The 21,429-nt window shown below is 43.5% G+C and overlaps 2 protein-coding genes across 2 annotated transcripts; one reads left to right on the top strand and one right to left on the bottom strand.

Annotated features, from left to right (window-relative positions):
• Positions 1–448: 448 nt before the first annotated feature.
• On the bottom strand, positions 449–15,307 carry otub1b (OTU deubiquitinase, ubiquitin aldehyde binding 1b). The gene is made up of 7 exons (XM_060926159.1): positions 15,247–15,307; positions 8,152–8,213; positions 7,651–7,749; positions 5,362–5,480; positions 1,379–1,463; positions 1,106–1,300; positions 449–963 (listed from the first exon to the last, which is right to left on the bottom strand). Exons 1-7 carry the CDS (start codon positions 15,287–15,289, stop codon positions 766–768), a joined length of 801 nt encoding a protein of 266 aa, XP_060782142.1. The 5' UTR covers positions 15,290–15,307; the 3' UTR covers positions 449–765.
• A 160-nt stretch (positions 15,308–15,467) lies between these two features.
• cskmt (citrate synthase lysine methyltransferase) lies at positions 15,468–21,425 on the top strand. Its single transcript, XM_060924287.1, has 2 exons — positions 15,468–15,621; positions 20,335–21,425. The coding sequence occupies exons 1-2, from the start codon at positions 15,537–15,539 to the stop codon at positions 21,015–21,017; spliced, it is 768 nt and encodes a 255-aa protein (XP_060780270.1). The 5' UTR covers positions 15,468–15,536; the 3' UTR covers positions 21,018–21,425.
• The last annotated feature ends 4 nt before the right edge of the window (positions 21,426–21,429 follow it).

Here is a 21,429-nt window from a genome sequence, read left to right as displayed (position 1 = left end):
TGATGTGGTCTTTTGTTGGCATTGTAACCCAGCCACTTCAAGGATCAGCAAGTTGTGAGATGCTTTTCTGCTCATCACACGTAAAGATTTATTTCATGTACTATAGGCTTGCAGTCAGCTCAAACCTGTGCCCCATCTCCTCTGATCTCTCATTAACAATCCCTTTTCACCAGCAGAACTGCCACTTATTAGATGTTATGTCTGTATCTGGGCAGTCGTGGCTCAACAGCTAAGGTTCTGGGTTACTGGTCAAGAGTTCAAGTCCTAGTACTGGGACTTGGGAGCCTTGATCTCTGACTCCAGAGTGCACATGAATGAGCAGAGGTACCAGTGTTCCCAATGACATGCATATATGTTTGAAGTACCTTTGCAGTTAAGTTCTATTCAAACAGTTACAAAAAAAATAGTACTGCACTTTAAGACACTTAATTCAAGAGCCTTGGAGACCTTAAGGTGAAAATCCCTTTAATAAAACTCATGAAACGCAGCATAACTAACAAAAAAAAAAGTAACTAAAAGCAAGTTTATAACATTTACAACCGGAAAGGAAAACAAACTGTACAACCCTAATGCTGGATCACTGCTTACTTTTACTCCCTCATTAACTCATTAGGGGGCTTCAAAATAAAAGGAAAAAAAAAAAAGTTTTGTGATGTTCATTGTACACATTTTGCAATACCAAGGTGTCACCATCACACAGAGATGCATTAATAATCATGGCCATTTCTCTGGCGTGGTCTCCACCATGGTACTGAAGTTGCACGTTTATTTGTACAGGATGTCATAATGACCTGGTCGATAGAGGAGGAAGATGCGTGGCTCGCTGCCCTCTGGGAAAATGTGGTGATTAACTGTGCCACCCTCCCCTCGGTCCATGTATTCCACCAATATGGACACGTTCAATGCCTGTGCCAGGGCTATGATATGGATGTGGTCACTTTCTTTGGACATTGGCTCCACCTCCTGCAAAACACATTTAACATTAGTCCTAAAGCTAGTTTGAACATCTGCTTATTTTCTCGGGTTGTGTGTTAATCAGCTTAGCTCGGTGTTCCTCTGAAGTCCTACATCAGTAAAAGACCGTATAGTTTCGGTCATGTCCTACCTGCTGGCAGAATTCTTTGACCGAACGTCCTCCCTCTATGAAGTGCTGGAAGAAGGTATGCTCTCTCTGCAGGTACCCAGAGGTGAGCAGTCGCAGGTAAACCACCACGTAGTCTGACACACTCTGGTCATTAAAGGAGTTGAGCAGCTCCCCGAGGGCTGGCTGCTTCTCACACAGCTCAATCAGGTCCATGAACTTACGAGATCAACAAGAACACATTAGCGTTCAGAAATTACAGCAGCATGCAGATAGCGGCTTCTTGTTTCTACTCACTGTGTTGTGAAAGTCTTCAATAGTGAACTCGGTAAAGCCCTGGTTCACAAGGTCCAGCTTGCTCTTTGCTGCCACGGCTTTAAACCTAAGACAGCAGTGTTTATATATGATCAGCAAAACACAGGGAAAAAAAATAATTTCTTTTCAAATTCTACTTTAAGAACTGAAATCTAACATGCACCAAGCTGCCAGTTTATTATAAGCCCAAAATGTAATTACACACAGTAGCTAATCTTTTCTTAAGCACAATGTGTTAATCACCCGCTAGATCTTCAATGTCCATTTTTTGACCACAACCCATGGTGGTTTCATTCCCCGAAGGCACAGGTTCCCAACCCTGGTCCACCCCCTGTCCTGCACATTTTAGTGGTTTCCCTGCGCCAACATGCCCACCGCAACTCAGGAAGGGTTGTTCATTAGCTGATTAGTTGAATCAAGTGTATTAGGGCAGGGCAAAATATGTAGAAGAGGGGACTCCAGAACCAGGGTTGGGGGAAACTGTGCCCTAATGGATGGATATGGTATTGGGTGGTTAACAAATTGTGCAAAATGCACCTATATGGTAGGTGAACCTGATAAAATGGCTGCAAGTCAAATTCAGGTGTACCTAACAGAGTATACGGCCAATGCTTATTCATAGAACTCATTTACAGTGGGGAAAATAATTGATTCCCTGCTGATTTTGTACGTTTGCCTGGTTACAAAGAAATGAGCAGTCTATAATTTTTATGGCACTTTTATTTTAACAAATAGACAGAATATCAACAAAAAAGTCCGGGGGGGGGAACATCTAAAAAGTTTATAAATTCATTCGTATTCGGTCCCCAAGCAAAACATGACTTAGTACTTGGTGGAGAAACCCTTGTTGGCAAGCACAGAAGTCGGACGTTTCTTGTAGTTGGTCACCAGGTTTGCACACATCTCAGGAGGGATTTTGGTCCACTCCTCTTTACAGATCCTCTCCAAATTCTGAAGGTTTCGAGGCTGTCGCTTGGCAACACGAAGTTTCAGCTCCCTCCACAAATTTTCTATAGGATTAAGGTCTGCAGACTGGCTAGGCCACTCCATGACTTTAAATGTGCTTCTTCTTGAGCCACTCCTTTGTTGCCTTGGCCGTACGTTTCGGGTCGTTGTCATGCTGGAAGCCCCATCCACAACCCATCTTCAGTGCTCTGACTGAGGGAAGAAGGTTCTCTTTCAAGATCTTACAGTACATGGCCCCATCCATCGGCCCCTTAATGTGGTGAAGTTGTCCTGTACCCTTAGCAGAGAAACAGCCCAAAAGCATAATGTTTCCACCTCCGTGCTTGATGGTGGGGATGGTGTTCTTGGGATTGCATTCAGCATTTCTCTCCCTCCAAACATGAGTTGAGTTTAGGGATGTTAACCGATGACCGTTTGACCGGTGGTTGACCGAATCAACAGGTTAATTTTTTTTGGTTGTCGGTTAAAAAGTCAATCGTTTTGAAGCTGCCGATTTTGGAGCAGAGAACCTGGAATTCTGTGTTGTAAACGCTTGGGGCATGCCATGCGGTGTAAGGACGACAGCTGACAAATCAGAAACACCCATTCAGTCATGTCCCGCCCTCCCACTGCCACTCTGCGAAAGCGTAGACACAGGCTTTTTAGCTTACAAATCACTATTCTGTTTTTTTTTAAATATTATTAGAAGGCACATGGAGTTTAGTCCTGCCTTGGCCAGTGCATTCTGAAAGTATGTTTCGGTCTGTAGCCAACAATGCATGTTATTGCAGATCAGATCTCGCCACACAAACTAAAGGCGCAGATGCCGACTTTTTTTTTTTTTAAATCGCGCAGATCCGTTTTTTTTTTTTTTGGGGGGGGGGGGGGGGGGGGGGGGGCGTTGGAGTGTCTGAATGTAATTTCAAGGTGGATTCTGTATTAAAATTACTAAATAGGCGGGTGCCGTTGCAGTCCATGAGGCGTGGGGGGTGTGGGAGGAAGGCAGTGGATCGGGGGGGGGCTGCGCGCATTTGCGCGGAAGCTGCGCACATTAAATTTTGCGCGGCTTCGGCGCGGGCACGCGCGGCTTTCTGATTTGCTGTTTTCTTCTCGTGCTTGTACTTCCTGTGTTTCGTGGACTGTGGCGGCATTTGCTTGTATGCAGAATTTGCTTTGATGAAGTTGTGGTCGGACGCTCCAACGCCCCCCCCCTTGGGAAAGGAAGGTCGGATCTGCGTGATTCAGCCGTGGAGAGGGCGGCATCCGCCAAAAGGCGCGCCGTTTACATCCCTGTAATAATTCCAATTCTAGAATTTTAAACTCATAGGTTAACCGACTTTAACCGGCTAATGAGGCTCGGTGGTCGGTCAAGATTTTTTTTAGTTTTCGCCATCCCTAGTTGAGTTGATGCCAAAAAGAGTTAAATTTTGGTCTCATCGGACCACATCACCTTCTCCCAAGCCTTCTCTGAATCATTTAGGTGCTCACTGGCAAAATTCAGATGGGCCTGTACATGTGCCTTCTTGAGTAGAGGGACCTTGCGGGCACTGCAGGATTTCAATCCATTACGGCGTAGCATGTTACCAATGGTTTTCTTGGTGAATATGGTCCCAGCTGCCTTGAGATCATTAACAAGCTCCTGCCGTGTAGTTCTGGACTGATCCCTCACCCTTCTCATGATCATCCTTACCCCACAAGGCGAGATCTTGCATGGAGCTCCAGGTCGAGGGCGATTGATGGTCATTTTGTATTTCTTCCATTTTCTAATAATTGCACTAACAGTTGTCTCCTTCTCACCAAGGTTCTTGCTGATGGTCTTGTAGGCCATTCCAGCCTTGTGCAGGTCTACAATCTGGTCCCTGGTGTCCTTTGAAAGTGCTTTGGTCTTGCCCATGGTGGTGGAAAGGTTGATTCTGTTGACAGGTGTCTTTTATAACCATAATGAGTAGAAATTGGGAGTACTTTCTTAAAGTGACAGACTAAGCTGTGTGCCTCATGGGCACATACAGTAACCAGTCAGTGGGAGCCAGAATTCTTGCTGGTTTGTAGGGGATCAAATACTTATTTAATTCGATCAAATGCAAATGAATTTATAACCTTTATATAATGTGTTTTTCTGGACTTTTTTGTTGATATTCAGTCTCTATCTGCTAAAATAAAAGCACCACAAAATTATAGACTGCTCATTTCTTTGTAACCAGGCAAACATAACAAAACCAGCAGGGGATCAAATAATAATTTTCCCCCACTGTATATTCTGTTTCTGGTAAGGGTTCCCCCCCCCAAAAAAAAAAAAAAAAAACCTATGCGCACTATATAGACATTTACAACTAGAAAAGCACTCAGTAGAGTGCATACCTCCGCTAAGCCACAGAACATCAAAATCACTTGAACGTAGGATAATACTAAAGATGTACACCAGATTTCATTAAAAATCTATTTACTGCTTTTTGAGTTACATTGGGAACAGACTTTAAAAAAAAAAAAAAAATTCCTGGATCCGCCTACATTAGATTTGCATGCAAAGCCAGATCAGTTGTTCCTTGGCCCACCTTTCCTCAAAATTTCATGAAAATCCATTCACAACTTTGAGTAACATTGGGAACAGTCAAGCAAACAAATGGAGGCGAAAATATAACCTCCTCCACCAAAGTTGGCAGAGGTAAAGCTACGGTCACACATCAGCTCACGACGGGTTTGCAAATATTTAGTGATGAAAAACTGGGAGCATCGCCACCAATCACGCAATGCATGGTCAATGTTCTCAGAGCTTCGCAAGTTTTTTTGGGGTGTCTCTCTGCCTCATGAGCGGCCATAAACGTCACGAAGTTTCAGCGCGTGCATTGAACTTTGTTGGCAAACTAAGTGTCGAATACTCGCAGATGGGTTTGGGAAAACTTCCTGAAGCTTGGGAAAGTATCGCCACCAAACACCCAAGTTTCATCGATAACCCATCGCAAAGCATCGCAAGCTGTAGTGTGACTGTAGATGGAAAAAAAAAAAAAAAAAACAAGCTTTACTTCTGTAGCTCTTTGCCATCATCCAGTAGTGACTCCAAATGTGAAAAGCCGAAAGCTCTGTAGAAACAATTTCCATCAGGTCGCGTCTTCCGGATATATGAATATTTTTTATGAAGATCCTGTAAGAATAACATTGAAAAAACTTAAAAGCAACTCTAGTATTTCTTACTCCTCTACCTTTTTTTTTTTAAAAAACCATATTTTCTCCCAATTTTGGTCGCTGCCAATTCCCACCCACTAGCTAGTCATCTCCATTACATGAGATAAAGTGCTTCATCAAAAACGTGTAGTTCTGCCACTGAGCCTTTTCAAACGCAAGTTCATGATGGGTCACAGGGCAGCTAAACACACAAAGGAAAGCACCAATTGCATTTCTCCACATACATGAGCTCGTAGACGCCCACGATCATTTAGTTTCATGCAAGAGAGAGACAGAAACACACACGACAGATGCCTTCCCCTTACACAGAGAACCCAGCTAGTTTTACTCTCTCGGACTCCCAGCCACAAACAGCTGCATCATTACCGGGATTCAAACATGACAATCTGGCATACACTTGGGAGCCAAGCACATCAATTCTTAACACGTTTTCACACCTGAGCTTTTTAGTTTGGTTCAACCAAACTTTGGTTCGTTTTCTCCCCCTTGGTGTGATTCTTTTGGGCAGGTGTGATCACAGTAATTGCACTCGGGTGCATCCCAAAGCAACTGCACCGAGACCCTTTAGGGGAGGTGATGTCAGTCTGGTTCCATACGAACTCTGGAGCGGTTCATTTGTGGTGGGGACGTGATCCAACCTCGATCCCACCCAACTACCAGGTGTTCTTTGTAAGTTTGGGCTAAATGGCTCCTGTAGCCAGGGGTTAGGGCTGAACGATTTTAAGAAAAAATTGAATTGCGATTTTTCTGGCAGATATTGCGATTTCGATTTCAACCACGATTTTTTTTCTTTAAATCAAGTTTCAGCGCAAATTAATTAATACAATGAATTCCATAAAGCTAATGCAAGAATGAAAACTGAGGTCAACAGATTTCAAATGTAGGCCTGTTTATTAACATTGAGTGCCTGAGGAACAAGTTATAATAACTTAAAATAAAAAGAGAGCCATCTTTCTTAAGTAAACTTTTGCTTCTTTTACTTTTCCCATCTACAACATATCAGACATAAAAAAAGGTTGATCAATGGCTCAGCAGCATCAAAATATTGCACTTTTGTAAAAGAATGTACATAAGCATTATAAATTATAACTAGAGCCAACAATTCCCCTGGGGGAAATAAGAGTGATGCAGTGGCTGTAGCAGTCGCTATTGCAGGGCCCCTCCCTCCTGTGTGTGTGAGAGAGAGAGAGCAGCCCCTCCCCCACCCGCGCGCTCAGACAGAGAAAGCGCACTTTTTCCTCACAGTGCTCCCTCCAAACAACAGGGATTTACACGAAAACGGAAGGAGATATTCACAAAATTCTTTCACACTGAGTGCCACAAGGCTTTCCTGAACGTAATTTTGTCTGTAGTGTAAAAAATGAGGACAATTTATTGACGAAACAAAACATGGGTCAGTAGTTTAGGAGCACTGAGAAAAACTGCGGCTTTGACGATCCCAAAATCGTGTTGTCCGAGATCGCGATTTTCGGTCGAAAACGATAGATCGTTCAGCCCTACCAGGGGTGCATTATATTCTGGGGTGCAGCAGAGCACACAAACTGTAGCAGCTCGCGTAGTTGTAGTAGCAGGTGAACTGAGGTCTCGTTTGGACTAGCAATGAAAAAAACACTACTTTGCAAAGTGTGACGCACTATAGTATTTTCAGGACGCTTTCACAAAGTGCATTTGCCATTCTGTTGGAATAGCTTTGCTGGGAATATCACCCAGATGAGTACCATGGTTATGAGCCAATGCCAACTCTGCTGCTGCTCCATGTCAAATTGCATGGCAAGGTTTCTTTCACAGAAATATGCAATAGTCCAGAACACAGAACCTTCTTCGTCTATGTACTTTCTTGCTCCTGCCCCAGACACATCACACCAATAAGCGAGTGTACGTTCTCACGTGGATTATAATGATGCGTTTTGATTCACTTGGATTTTTCTCTGTGTGAAACCAAACCAAGGGGAAAAACACTGCAAGCTTACAAACATCAACTGATCTGGCCCAGAGTAAATGAACTGCAGGTGTGAAAACATCCTTAATTTCAAGCCAATATTTTACAGAAATGGCATAAAGACAAATCAAATATAGTTTTAAATATTATTAGACATATAACTAAATGTACACGACAGATTGGTCTTAACCTTGATCTTGAGTTGATAGATTGTGTCCTCTTCAGCATACTCGCTCTGTAGCACAGAGAGATCCTGTCTGTCGGACACTAAGGGGATACTGATGGCTATCTGTCTCAAAACACAACACACAGCATTGAGTGCATGAAATATAATAACTGCTTAACACTTAAATGGAAACAGGATATACTGTACATTAGCACGAAATTTTATCCTGAACACAGCTGTTACTACAAGCTCCGATTTATTAAATTATTTAGCCCTAATGTTAGGCAGTATGTGCAAAACAGTCACTGTTCAGTTCGGTCACACTGTATGGTATGGAGAGTCTTTTGTTTTCTTAAAGGTTACAGAAGTACATAAAAACAATATGCTATAGAAAAATATATTTCAAACATATTGAAAACTCATGAACTACACTGGACAAATATAGACTATTCAAACTGTGGTCTTCCTTGTGCAAGTGCACAAAGGTGGAATTTTCTTCTCAAAGACTGAAAAGCCTTCACTCACTTCCTGCTGAATTCGGTCTTGCTGCGCCATAATGGCCTCATCGTAGGCCAGGCAGTTCACTCCTACCAAAGAGGACAAAGGAGAAGATTATTAATAAGGAGCAAAAACTGGGTCACTTCTGGAATTTAACAGACTGACTTGACTGAAGGAACCAATCAGGAATAAGCCGTCTTCATCAGGTAATATGCATTCTGCGTCAGGAAAATGCTGATCTTTCACAGAACCGGTTCAAGATACATCATATCAAAAGTACTTAGGGACTTTTTAAACCACTGAAACCAGTAAAAACCATCATGAAAGAAATGGAACGGATACAAAAGAGAATTATGCAGGAGTTGGCGTTTAGAAAATAGCTAGACTATAGCTTACGTATCGTCCAAACAAAAATAATAATAATAATAAAAAAAAAATAAAATCACTAGAATTAGCGGGCGGCACGGTGGTGTAGTGGTTAGCGCTGTCGCCTCACAGCAAGAAGGTCCTGGGTTCGAGCCCCGGGGCCGGCGAGGGCCTTTCTGTGTGGAGTTTGCATGTTCTCCCCGTGTCCGCGTGGGTTTCCTCCGGGTGCTCCGGTTTCCCCCACAGTCCAAAGACATGCAGGTTAGGTTAACTGGTGACTCTAAATTGACCGTAGGTGTGAATGTGAGTGTGAATGGTTGTCTGTGTCTATGTGTCAGCCCTGTGATGACCTGGCGACTTGTCCAGGGTGTACCCCGCCTTTCGCCCGTAGTCAGCTGGGATAGGCTCCAGCTTGCCTGCGACCCTGTAGAAGGATAAAGCGGCTAGAGATAATGAGATGAGATTAGAATTAGCCAGATGGCATCATAGACTATACTGATAAAACTACCATATTCACTAAATCATTATGATCACTTGTATATCAAAATGTTACATAAAAAATTTGAAAACACACAGAACACGAGTAATCATCTTTGATCACTGTATCACAAATTTACACATTTTTAAAATAAATATAAATAATGCAATAATAAATATAAATGATTTAATATTACATATCTGAGAGTGGCAAAAGTATGTGAACCTTTGCTTTCAGTATCTGGTGTGACCCCCTTGTGCAGCAATAACTGCAACTAAACATTTCCGGTAACTGTTGATCAGTCCTGCACACCGGCTTGGAGGAATTTTAGCCCATTCCTCCGTACAGAACAGCTTCAACTCTGGGATGTTGGTGGGTTTCCTCACATGAACTGCTCGCTTCAGGTCCTTCCACAACATTTCCATTGGATTAAGGTCAGGACTTTGACTTGGCCATTCCAAAACATTAACTTTATTCTTCTTTAACCATTCTTTGGTAGAACGACTTGTGTGCTTAGGGTCGTTGTCTTGCTGCATGACCCACCTTCTCTTGAGATTCAGTTCATGGACAGATGTCCTGACATTTTCCTTTAGAATTTGCTGGTATAATTCAGAATTCATTATTTGATCAATGATGGCAAGCCGTCCTGGACCAGATGCAGCAAAACAGGCCCAAACCATGATACTACCACCACCATGTTTCACAGATGGGATAAGGTTCTTATACTGGAATGCAGTGTTTTCCTTTCTCCAAACATAATGCTTCTCATTTAAACCACAAGGTTCTATTTTGGTCTCATCCGTCCACAAAACATTTTTCCAATAGCCTTCTGGATTGTCCATGTGATCTTTGCTGCTTGTCTGCAGTTTGCTAATGTTCTTTTTGGAGAGCAGTGGCTTTCTCCTTGCAACCCTGCCATGCACATCACTGTTGTTCAGTGTTCTCCCGATGGTGGCCTCATGAACATTAACATTAGCCAATGTGAGAGAGGCCTTCAGTTGCTTAGAATTTACCCTGGGGTCCTTTGTGACCTCGCCCACTATTACACGCCTTGCTCTTGGAGTGATCTTTGTTGGTCGACCACTCCTGGGGAGGGTAACAATGGTCTTGTATTTCCTCCATTTGTACACAATCTGACTGTGGATTGGTGGAGTCCAAACTCTTTTTAGAGATGGTTTTGTAACCTTTTCCAGCCTGATGAGCATCAACAACGCTTTTTCTGAGGTCCTCAGAAATCTCCTTTGTTCGTGCCATGATACACTTCCACAAACATGTGTTGTGAAGATCAGACTTTGATAGATCCCTGTTCTTTAAATAAAACAGGGTGCCCACTCACACCTGATTGTCATCCCATTGATTGAAAACACCTGACTCTAATTTCACCTTCAAATTAACTGCTAATCCTAGAGGTTTACATACTTTTGCCACTCACATATGTAATATTGGATCATTTTGCGCAATAAACAAACAAACAAATAAAATGTGACCAAGTATAATATTTTTCGTCTCATTTGTTTAACCAGGTTCTCTTTATCTACTTTTAGGACTTGTGTGAAAATAGGATGATGTTTTAGGTCATATTTATGCAGAAATATAGAAAATTCTAAAAACGGTTCACAAACTTTCAAGCACCGCTTTAAATATCAGCGCAACGGAGTAGTGTCCGAAAGAGATTTTTCATTTTACCAATAAGCTCACTGTGTAGTCTTCTACAACCCTGATTCCAAAAAAGTTGGGACAAAGTACAAATTGTAAATAAAAACGGAATGCAATGATGTGGAAGTTTCAAAATTCTATATTTTATTCAGAATAGAACATAGATGACATATCAAATGTTTAAACTGAGAAAATGTATCATTTAAAGAGAAAAATTAGGCGATTTTAAATTTCATGACAACAACACATCTCAAAAAAGTTGGGACAAGGCCATGTTTACCACTGTGAGACATCCCCTTTTCTCTTTACAACAGTCTGTAAACGTCTGGGGACTGAGGAGACAAGTTGCTCAAGTTTAGGGATAGGAATGTTAACCCATTCTTGCCTAATGCAGGATTCTAGCTGCTCAACTGTCTTAGGTCTTTTTTGTCGTATCTTCCATTTTATGATGCGCCAAATGTTTTCTATGGGTGAAAGATCTGGACTGCAGGCTGGCCAGTTCAGTACCCGGACCCTTCTTCTACGCAGCTATGATGCTGTAGTTGATGCAGTATGTGGTTTGGCATTGTCATGTTGGAAAATGCAAGGTCTTCCCTGAAAGAGACGTCGTCTGGATGGGAGCATATGTTGCTCTAGAACCTGGATATACCTTTCAGCATTGATGGTGTCTTTCCAGATGTGTAAGCTGCCCATGCCATCAGAGATGCAGGCTTCTGAACTGAGCGCTGAGAACAACTTGGGTCATCCTTCTCCTCTTTAGTCCGAATGACACGGCGTCCCTGATTTCCATAAAGAACTTCAAATTTTGATTCGTCTGACCACAGAACAGTTTTCCACTTTGCCACAGTCCATTTTAAATGAGCCTTGGCCCAGAGAAGACGTCTGTGCTTCTGGATCATGTTTAGATACGGCTTCTTCTTTGAACTATAGAGTTTTAGCTGGCAACGGCGGATGGCACGGTGAATTGTGTTCACAGATAATGTTCTCTGGAAATATTCCTGAGCCCATTTTGTGATTTCCAATACAGAAGCATGCCTGTATGTGATGCAGTGCCGTCTAAGGGCCCGAAGATCACGGGCACCCAGTATGATTTTCCAGCCTTGACCCTTACGCACAGAGATTCTTCCAGATTCTCTGAATCTTTTGATGATCTTATGCACTGTAGATGATGATATGTTCAAACTCTTTGCAATTTTACACTGTCGAACTCCTTTCTGATACTGCTCCACTATTTGCCGGCGCAGAATTAGGGGGATTGGTGATCCTCTTCCCATCTTTACTTCTGAGAGCCGCTGCCACTCCAAGATGCTCTTTTTATACCCAGTCATGTTAATGACCTATTGCTAATTGACCTAATGAGTTGCAATTTGGTCCTCCAGCTGTTCCTTTTTTGTACCTTTAACTTTTCCAGCCTCTTATTGCCCCTGTCCCAACTTTTTTGAGACGTGTTGCTGTCATGAAATTTCAAAATGTCTCACTTTCGACATTTGATATGTTGTCTATGTTCTATTGCGAATACAATATCAGTTTTTGAGATTTGTAAATTATTGCATTCCGTTTTTATTTACAATTTGTACTTTGTCCCAACTTTTTTGGAATCGGGGTTATATATAGTAATTCCCTATATAGCAAGTAGGGCGGCACAGTCGCCTCACAGCAGGAAGGTTCTGGGTTCGAACCCAGTGGCCGGCAAGGGCCTTTCTGTGTGGAGTTTGCATGTTCTCCCCATGTCTGCGTGGTTTCCCCCCCACAGTCCAAAGACATGCGGTTAGGTTAATATGGGACGGCCTTGGGCTGAAGTGCCGTTGAGCGAGGCACTGAACTCCCAACTGCGCTGTTGGCATGGCTGCCCACTGCTCTGGGCATGGGTATGGTTTGTGTATGCAAATGCAAAGAGGAAATTTCACAAGTGTGTGATGAATAAAGTTGTGCTTTCTTCTTTCTCTTTAGGGAATAGTGAACGAGTGAGTGATTTCAGGGAATGATATGAATATAATGTAAATATGGACTTGTATTGCACTTGCCTGATACTTTTCATGTCTGTTGGCGTCTACCATTTTTCATTGTGTGAATTATGGATTTCACTTTGGTAGCTGGCGGCACGGTGGTGAAGTGGTTAGCGCTGTCGCCTCACAGCAAGAAGGTCCGGGTTCGAGCCCCATGGCCGGCGAGGGCCTTTCTGTGCGGAGTTTGCATGTTCTCCCCGTATCCGCGTGGGTTTCCTCCGGGTGCTCCGGTTTCCCCCACAGTCCAAAGACATGCAGATTAGGTTAACTGGTGACTCTAAATTGACCGTAGGTGTGAATGTGAGTGTGAATGGTTGTCTGTGTCTATGTGTCAGCCCTGTGATGACCTGGCGACTTGTCCAGGGTGTACCCCGCCTTTCGCCCGTAGTCAGCTGGGATAGGCTCCAGCTTGCCTGCGACCCTGTAGAAGGATAAAGCGGCTAGAGATAATGAGATGAGATTTTGGTAGCTGTGTTTTCTAGCTTTCTGAAAGGTCAGCATTCACCATGTTATGTCTTTTAAAGCAGCTCCAACTGTCAGCAGTAAACTGCTTCAGAACTTACAGTCTGCTTGAAGTTAAATAAGATTTATACACATGCTGACAGGTTTAAGTTGAACAAGGGGCATTAAAAAATAAATAAATAAATAAAAAATAAAGTAATGTGAAAGCACATTGAGCTGCTGACTGTCACCAGGATTCAACACTAATGACTGAACGGTTGTTTTACAATCAGGGTACAAAGTTTGTCACAGGGGTCCAAAATTCAAATTGATTCAAACTGGTTCTTGTACCAGTTTTTAAGTGAAGGACAAGTTAAAGAACAGATTTCAGGTAATTTTTTTGACGTGTGTATGGTAGTTTTGTGTAATCTGCTATAAAATAAAGAAGATTAAGTGTAGCTTTAAGCAGGGCTGGGAGAAACAAATGAAGTGATTCTCGGAGAGGACTTTTTTTTTGACAATTCAGAATCCACTACTTCCATAGTGCTTTTAAATATAAGGCTGTAAGCTTTGTGTTAGTTGTCTCTAATATTTATGTCCCAAGATCTTGACCACATTTTAGGATGAAAATAATCATTTTAGATATGTTATTTTATACTGAAAAATTAGCTGTCTCGGAGAGGACTTTTTTTGACACAATTACATACTAATTTGGTCAAAATAGTCTGAAAACTTACTGGCATTCAACATTAAAACTTAAAGTGCCATTCCACCATTGGATGTATTCTTTGGCATAAAATACAATATATTTTATGACAACATGACTAGACAGAGAAATCTTTTAGCTTCAAAATGATATATCAAACATAATTTTTTGACAACAACAAGTATATTAATTTTGCGACCAAAGTCACCTACCCTTTTAATTTCCCCGCGGTAGTGAAACGTGATATCAGCAGGTTCCCCTTCTTGTGTACCACGTCACGTGTGACGTGGCACAGATTATCAGCAATGGCGGATAGAACGCGATTGTCAGCTTCGGAAAAGAAGCGAAGGAAAATAGCAAGTGAGGCCCAAAGGAGACGGTCGATGGTGAATATCGGCACAGCAATCGACAAGTGGAAATCGCGTTCTATCCGCCATTGCTGATCATCTGTGCCACGTCACACGTCATGTGGTACACAAGAAGGGGAACCTGCCGATGACATCATGTTTCGCTACTGCGCAGAAATTAAAAGGGTAGGTGACTTCGGTCGCAACTTGTCGTTGTCAAAAAATTACATCATTTTGAAGCTAAAAGATTTCTCTGTCTAGTCATGTTGTCATAAAATATATTGTATTTTATGCCAAAGAATACATCCAATGGTGGAATGGCACTTTAACTATGTTTCCAATGATTATGGAACCAAATATTTGTTTTATGGTATAAAGAATGATTTAAGTGCATCCCTTTTGGAGCTACCTGTGGTCAAAAAAAGCACTTTTTCTAAATGACACTAGTAATTTTGCTAAATATGACATATTGCCATAAATTCACCAAAAATAACGTTATCACCAAATTTTTTTTTTTGCATGGTAAATAGAGCTATCACAGGGCTACAATAAACAACCAAGTTTATTTAGTCAAGCCTTTTGATATTGAAGATAAGTGTTAAATGTGATTTTTAGCTTGCGTACGCTGATTGTAAAACAACCCTGAAGTCGGTTTTGTAGACTGCATGTAAACTGTAGGGAAAATTTTACAGTCAGGACCAAAAGGGGGGGTGAAAACTTTTGAACTCGTCTGTATGTCAACAAACGAGGTTCCTACGGAAAAAGAAAACGTTAAATAAACTTAAACAGTCATCGTTGGCGGATGAAACTATGCTGTACTGTGCGTTTTAGTTTATACTGCAGCACAGGACTGTAATTTAGCCTGCGCCAAAACATTAACAAGCAGGACAAGGTGTAGAAGCCCATCTCTCAGTTTACCACAGTTTTGTGCTCATTAGCATCATTATCTCCTCTTTGTCAGCTATTCAGTGCTATTTGTATTGCGGACAACAAAAACGCTTTTTTCCCCGAGACAGGTTTTAAAATAAAACATAAAACCCCCACAACACTGTGCTCTAAATCCTGCCCACACAGACAAAAATACATATTTCTAATTTTAAACATAAATGTTTCTCCACTCACCCTCCATCTCTCCCTGTGATGTTTCCTGCTGCTCGTCCGCCATCTTGGATTCAGAGTTCTGTTTCCCCTCCCTCTATGAGAGCGGTTAAATCCCAAACAGCTCCTCGATACATCACCAAGGCCACTTGGTAGGGCACTAAGTCAACGTTAAGTCATGCACTCGAAAGTCAGTAAGGTGTCATTTCAAACACAGCCACTTCCTACACTTCCGGGTCAATTTTGTTCCGCAGCAATCGACGGTTTTGTCTTCGCTGTCGGAACCTTTTGGTTTGTGCTCCAGTCGTGTTAAAATGCTGCTGTTAAACAGGGTTTCCTTGTCGTTTAAAAGTTTGAGAAAAGTACCAGCCCGGCGCTGGCATCATACTAGTTTGACAAGTTAGTTAACTGTTTATTCCCTTCATTATTTTAAATACACATGACATAGGGGATTGTTCTCATCTACATCCTTGTAGGTCATGGTTGAGAGAAATGCACCATATGCATATTTATGATCTGATAATATGAAGAGAAATATGTACTAGTCTACTATTAACTGTTTTGCCTCGATCAGGAGCAACTAAATAATAAATGGGGATACTTAGATTAGATAAAACTTTATTGATCCCTTTGAGAGGGTTCCTTCAGGGAAATTAAGATTCCAGCAGCATCATTACAGATAAACAGAGAAAAGAAATAGAGAAAAACTTCTAGATAAATTAAAATAAGTATTTATATATACAAATATAAAAGAATAAGATATGGGGAAAGGGGGGAGAAGTGGGGTTAGGGGAAAGGCCTCTGCATGCTCTTGCGACAAGGCTTTCGCAGATAGCTTTTCGCAGACAGTTGTAATTTATTGTTGCGCGGGGAGTAATAGGTGTACGCGATGTTATTCACCGCCACAACGCAAGGGGGCGCGAAGTCGCGAAATCGCTAGGAGTAGTTGGTGGGTGTGGTTAGTGGAGTGTTTATCCTCCGGTTACTTATAATGACTAGAACTGGAGTCGTATAGATGTACGTACTTCCTCAATCAACCGCTCTTCGTGCTGCTCCATCTTCGCTCGTGTTTTTAAAAATGCCGGTCGTGAAAACAAACCAAACCGGGAAAGTAGGGAAGCGGAAGTGCGTGTACAGCGGATGTAGAGTGGACCAATCAGAGCCCTGTTGTCTGCGACGCTGTCTGCGAGGCTTCCGCGGTGGTCACAATTTTTGGGAGGTGCGCGCAGAGCGTCTGCGAAGGTGGGGGGGCTACGCAGACGCTATCTGCGACACCGTCTGCGAGGACTGCGTTGTCAGCATAAATTGGCCTTAAGTGTGTGTGTGTGGGGGGGGGGGGACCAGGAAAGCTATTGCACATTGTCCGGTATTGCTTATTGTCAGGCTAGGCTACTGCTCCTTCCCGTCCTCTGTCCTCCTGTTACCCCTCCTCCCCCTTAGAGAGGAGCTGTACAGTCTGATGGCGTGAGGGACAAAGGAGTTTTTGAGTCTGTTCGTCCTGCACTTGGGAAGGAGCATTCTGTCACTGAACAGGCTCCTCTGGTTGCTGATGACGGTGTGCAGACGGTGACTGGCATCGTCCATGATGTTCAATAGTTTGTCCATAGACCTCTTCTCTGCCACCGTCACCAGAGAGTCCAGCTTCATGCCGACCACAGAGACGGCCCGTCTGATCAGTTTGTCCAGCCTGGATGTGTCCTTCTTGGATGTGCTGCCCCCCCCAGCACACCACGGTGTAAAACAGGACACTGGCGACCACAGACTGATAGAACATCCACAGGAGTTTCCTGCAGATGTTAAAGGACCGCAGCCTCCTAAGGAAGTATAGCCTGCTCTGTCCCTTCCTGTATAAGTGATTGGTGTTGCAAGTCCAGTCCAGCTTGCTGTCCAGCCACAGCCCGAGGTACTTGTAGGAATCCACAGCCTCCACCTCGACTCCCTCGATCAGAACTGGTCGTGACCTTGGTCTGGACCTCCCAAAGTCAATGACCAGCTCCTTGGTCTTCGAGGTGTTAAGCTGCAGATGGTTCCTGTTGCACCACACAGCAAAGTCCCTCACCAGGCTCCTATACTCCTCCTCTCTGTCGTCACTGATACACCCAACGATGGCTGTGTCATCGGCAAACTTCTGAATGTGACACAGCTCCGAGTTGTAGCAGAAGTCTGCGGTGTACAGGGTGAAGAGAAGAGGGGTCAGCACCGTGCTCTGGGGTGCTCCGGTGCTACTAATTACAGTGTCAGATGTGATGTCCTTCAGCCTGACGTACTGCGGCCCGTCAGTGAGGTAGCTGGAGATCCAGGTGACCAGGCAGGGGTCTACTCGCATCCTGTTCAGTTTGTCCTGAAGCAGTAGGGGCTGGATGGTGTTGAAGGCACTCGAGACGTCCAAGAAGAGGATCCTCACTGTGCCATTTCCCTTATCCAGATGCGAGTGGGCTCGGTGTAGCAGGTAGAGGATGGCGTCTTCCACACCGACACCTGCCCAGTACGCAAACTGCAGACAGTCCTGGGCATGTTGTACCTGGGGTCTGAGGAGGCTGAGGAAGAGCCGCTCCAACGTCTTCTTTGAGTGCATCTTTCAAAGTCTTCTGGGTGGTGTAGTGATCAGCACTGTTGCCTCACAGCCAGAAGGTTCTGGGTTTGAGCCCAGTGGCCAATGAGGGCCTTTCTGTGTGGAGTTTGCATGTTCTCCCCGTGTTTGTGTGGGTTTCCTCCGGGTGCTCCGGTTTCCCTCACAGTCCAAAGACATGCAGGTTAGGTTAACTGGTGGCTCTAAATTGACCGTAGGTGTGAATGAGAGTGTGAATGGTTGTTTGTCTCTATGTGTCAGTCCTGCGATGACCTGGCGACTTGTCCAGGGTGTACCCCGCCTTTTGCCCGTAGTCAGCTGGGATAAGCTCTGGGATAGGTGGTGTATTGGTTAGCACTGTCGCCTCACAGCAAGAAGGTTCTGGGTTCGAGCCCAGCGGCCAGCGAGGGCCTTTCTGTGTGGAGTTTGCATGTTCTCCCTGTGTCTGTGTGGGTTTCCTCCACAGTCCAAAGACATGCGGTTAGGTTAATGTGGGACGGCCTCGGGCTGAGGTGCCCAAGTAACTCCCAACTGTTCCCCGGGCGCTGTTAGCATGGCCGCCGACTGCTTCAGATGGGTTAAATGCAGAGAGGAATTTCATAAGCGTGTGATGAATAAAGTTGTGCTTTCTTTCTTTCTTTCTTCTTCTTTTGACTGCTCCCGATTAGGGGTCGCCAGAGCGGATCTTTCGTCTCCATTGCTCCCTGTCTTCTGCATCCTTCTCTACCACATCTGCCACTTTCATGTCCTCTCTCACCACATCCACGTATCTCCTCTTTGGCCTTCCTCGTTTTCGTGTGCCTGGCAGCTCCATCCTCAACATTCTCCTTCCAACATGCTCTGCATCTCTTCTCAGGATGTGCCCATACCATCTCAGTCTCAGCTCTCCACATGTGCTGTCCCTCTGATGTGCTCGTTCCTTATCCTGTCCAACCTCATCACTCCCATCACAAACCTTAACATCCTCAACTCCACCACCTTCAACTTTGCCTCCTGTTAAGGGTCCGGTCTCCAATCCAGACAACACAGCTGCTCTCCCCACTGTCTTATACTGGACATCTTGCCTTTCACTTTTGCTGGGACTTTCCTATCACAAATGACTCCCGAAATCCTTCTCCAACTGCTCCACCCTGCCTGCACACTCTTTCTCACCTCACTATCGCAGCCCCCATTTTCCTGTACAGTTGACCCCAGGTACTTGAATTCACCAACTTTCTTTACATCTACTCCTTGCATCTTCACTACACTCTCATCCCCATTCTCATTGATGCACATGTATTCTGTTTTGCTCCTGCTCACCTTCATTCCTCTTCGTTCCAATGCATACCTCCATCTCTCCAAACCCAACTCAACCCCCTTTCTACTTTCACCACATATCACAATATCATCCGCAAACATCATGTTCCATGGTGATTCGTCTCACTTCGTCCGTCAAGCTATCCATCACTATGGCAAACAAAAAAGGACTCAAAGCAGATCCTTGATGGAGTCCCACCTTCACCTTGAACCATTCAGTCGTTCCAACTGCACACCTCACTGCTGTTTCACTGTTCTCATACACGTCTTGCATCGCTCTGATATACTTCTCATTCACTCCACACTTTCTCATACAATACCATAACTCATCTCTCGGCACTCTATCGTATGCCTTCTCCAGGTCTACAAACACACAATGTACAGTAGCTTTCTCTGGCCTTCCTTGTACTTCTCCATTAACATTCTTAAAGCAAAAATTGCATCCAACGTGCTCTTCCTTGGCATAAACCCGTACCGCTGTTCACAGATTGCTACCTCTCTTCTCAATCTCGCCTCCAATACCCTTTCCCATAACTTCATGGTGTGGCTCATCAGTTTTATCCCTCTGTAATTACTGCAGCTCTGTACATCTCCCTTATTCTTATATTGAAGAGTGCATCTTTCAAGGTATCGGAGTATAAAAGTAAAATCCAAGCTAAAGGTGAAAGATCAGTTTTGCTGTGAACTTGTTCTAGGATGTGCTCTGAAGAAGGCAGTATATAACATCTGGCAGAGTGATGATAAAAATATCAAGAACATGCAAGGCAATATAATATTACAACTGAGATGATCTGACACAAGTGTCCAACCTTGTCTGCAAGTGACCTGTGTGGCTGTAGGTTTTCATCCCAACCAAAATACGGTGCCTGCTTGGTTAAAGTGAAAACCTGCAGCCACACCGATCCTTCGCAGATAAAACTGAGCATCCTGGACGTGAAAAGTACTTGGGGCACACAAAGGTTGAACATAGTGACAATAGTTTAAATTTAAGTGTAAAAGTTATTAGGAAATATTTCTAGCACATTCAAAAGGGATACTTTTTTTTTTTAATTAGTAGTCTCGTATCTTTATACACAATTTGGACACAATTTGTGTTGCTTGTGATAATGACAATAGTTTGTGTTTAAGGATGTGTAAGCATTTGGACTGAACTGTATGGTAAGGTTAAAAAAAATAGTATAAGGAAATCAGCACATTTGCAGTTTCAGCGTCATACCTATTCACGAAATGTGTACTTGTATTCACAGATGACCTCATTAACAACCTGGACAAGAAAGCAACATGGGATAGATTTTACACAGAAAACAGCAGGAAAGGGCAATTCAAGAACTTTGAGTGGTTCTTTGGCTTTCATTCGGTCAAAGACTACATCCTGCCTCTGCTGCAGTCCATGTCTGATACTCCTGCACCGATACATGTTCTCGACATTGGCTGTGGCACCTCAGCATTGGGGCCTGCTATCTACACACACTCTCAATGTGCAGTGAAGGTCACGTGTGCTGATATCTCTCCAGTGGCAGTGCGGTTAATGCAGGAACATGTTGAATGTACACCAGTGCAACCCTGCAACCCCGCCTCCACCCTCATCTTCAAAGAAATGGACTGCACAGAGCTGGAAGGACACTTTGAGCCCAGGAGCCTGGCTTTGATAGTAGACAAAGGTACAACAGATGCGCTGGTAAGGTCCGAGGAAGGGAGAACAAAAGCTGGTCAAATTGTACAGCAGTGCCTAACTGTACTGAGACACTCGGGGAGCTTGCTGCAGTTTTCCGATGAAGATCCTGATGCCAGGCTGCTTTGGCTGGAGAAGGAGAGTCAAGGTTCAGAGGTGGCAGCTGATGTATCAGTACACGAAGTTGGAGAATTAAGAGGGGTCACTTACTTCTGTTACCAAATAACTCCTTATACAGCCCAAACACTGACAACTTGAATGTTACTCTGTTTGGCAAGTGTCATTTTGCTTTGTGTAATTACATTTCTCCACGTTACATTACTACTGATCGTCATTATTTCAGTATTGTTTGACCATCACTGTACACCGTCAGAACTAGGGGTACAGTAGGAGTCCATTTTTGTCCACCAAGGTACAATCTACACTAATGTACCCCTTAGGGCTCATCATTGGACCTTAAGGTACCTTTTTAGGGCTGGGCCAAAAAGTTACATGTGCCCAAGCAGTACCGTATATAAAGGGTACAAATAAGTACCTTAGAGGGTACTGCCCCAGTGACAAGCCCTTGTACCCCTAAAGGTACAGTAATGTACTTTGTTTTCTGAGAGTGTATATCTTGATACCTGTGAAATCACACCCACCGGAAGTACAAATAAAGATTGCTTTAATG

This window comes from Neoarius graeffei, chromosome 1 (assembly GCF_027579695.1).
Source record: "Neoarius graeffei isolate fNeoGra1 chromosome 1, fNeoGra1.pri, whole genome shotgun sequence".
NCBI classification, from domain to species: Eukaryota; Metazoa; Chordata; class Actinopteri; order Siluriformes; family Ariidae; genus Neoarius; species Neoarius graeffei.
The sequence above is the reverse complement of the archived record's forward strand: the minus strand, read 5'-3'. Positions and strand labels throughout refer to the sequence as shown.

Coding starts and splice junctions, on each gene's coding strand:
- otub1b (XM_060926159.1), bottom strand. CDS start 15,289: ATGGCGGACGAGCAGCAGGAAACATCACAGGGAGAGATGGAGG. Junction 8,214..15,246: donor ATCACAGGGAGAGATGGAGG/GTGAGTGGAGAA, acceptor CCTCTTTGGTAG/GAGTGAACTGCCTGGCCTAC. Junction 964..1,105: donor TCAAAGAATTCTGCCAGCAG/GTAGGACATGAC, acceptor TGTGTTTTGCAG/GAGGTGGAGCCAATGTCCAA.
- cskmt (XM_060924287.1), top strand. CDS start 15,537: ATGCTGCTGTTAAACAGGGTTTCCTTGTCGTTTAAAAGTTTGAGAAAA. Junction 15,622..20,334: donor GCATCATACTAGTTTGACAA/GTTAGTTAACTG, acceptor TTGTATTCACAG/ATGACCTCATTAACAACCTG.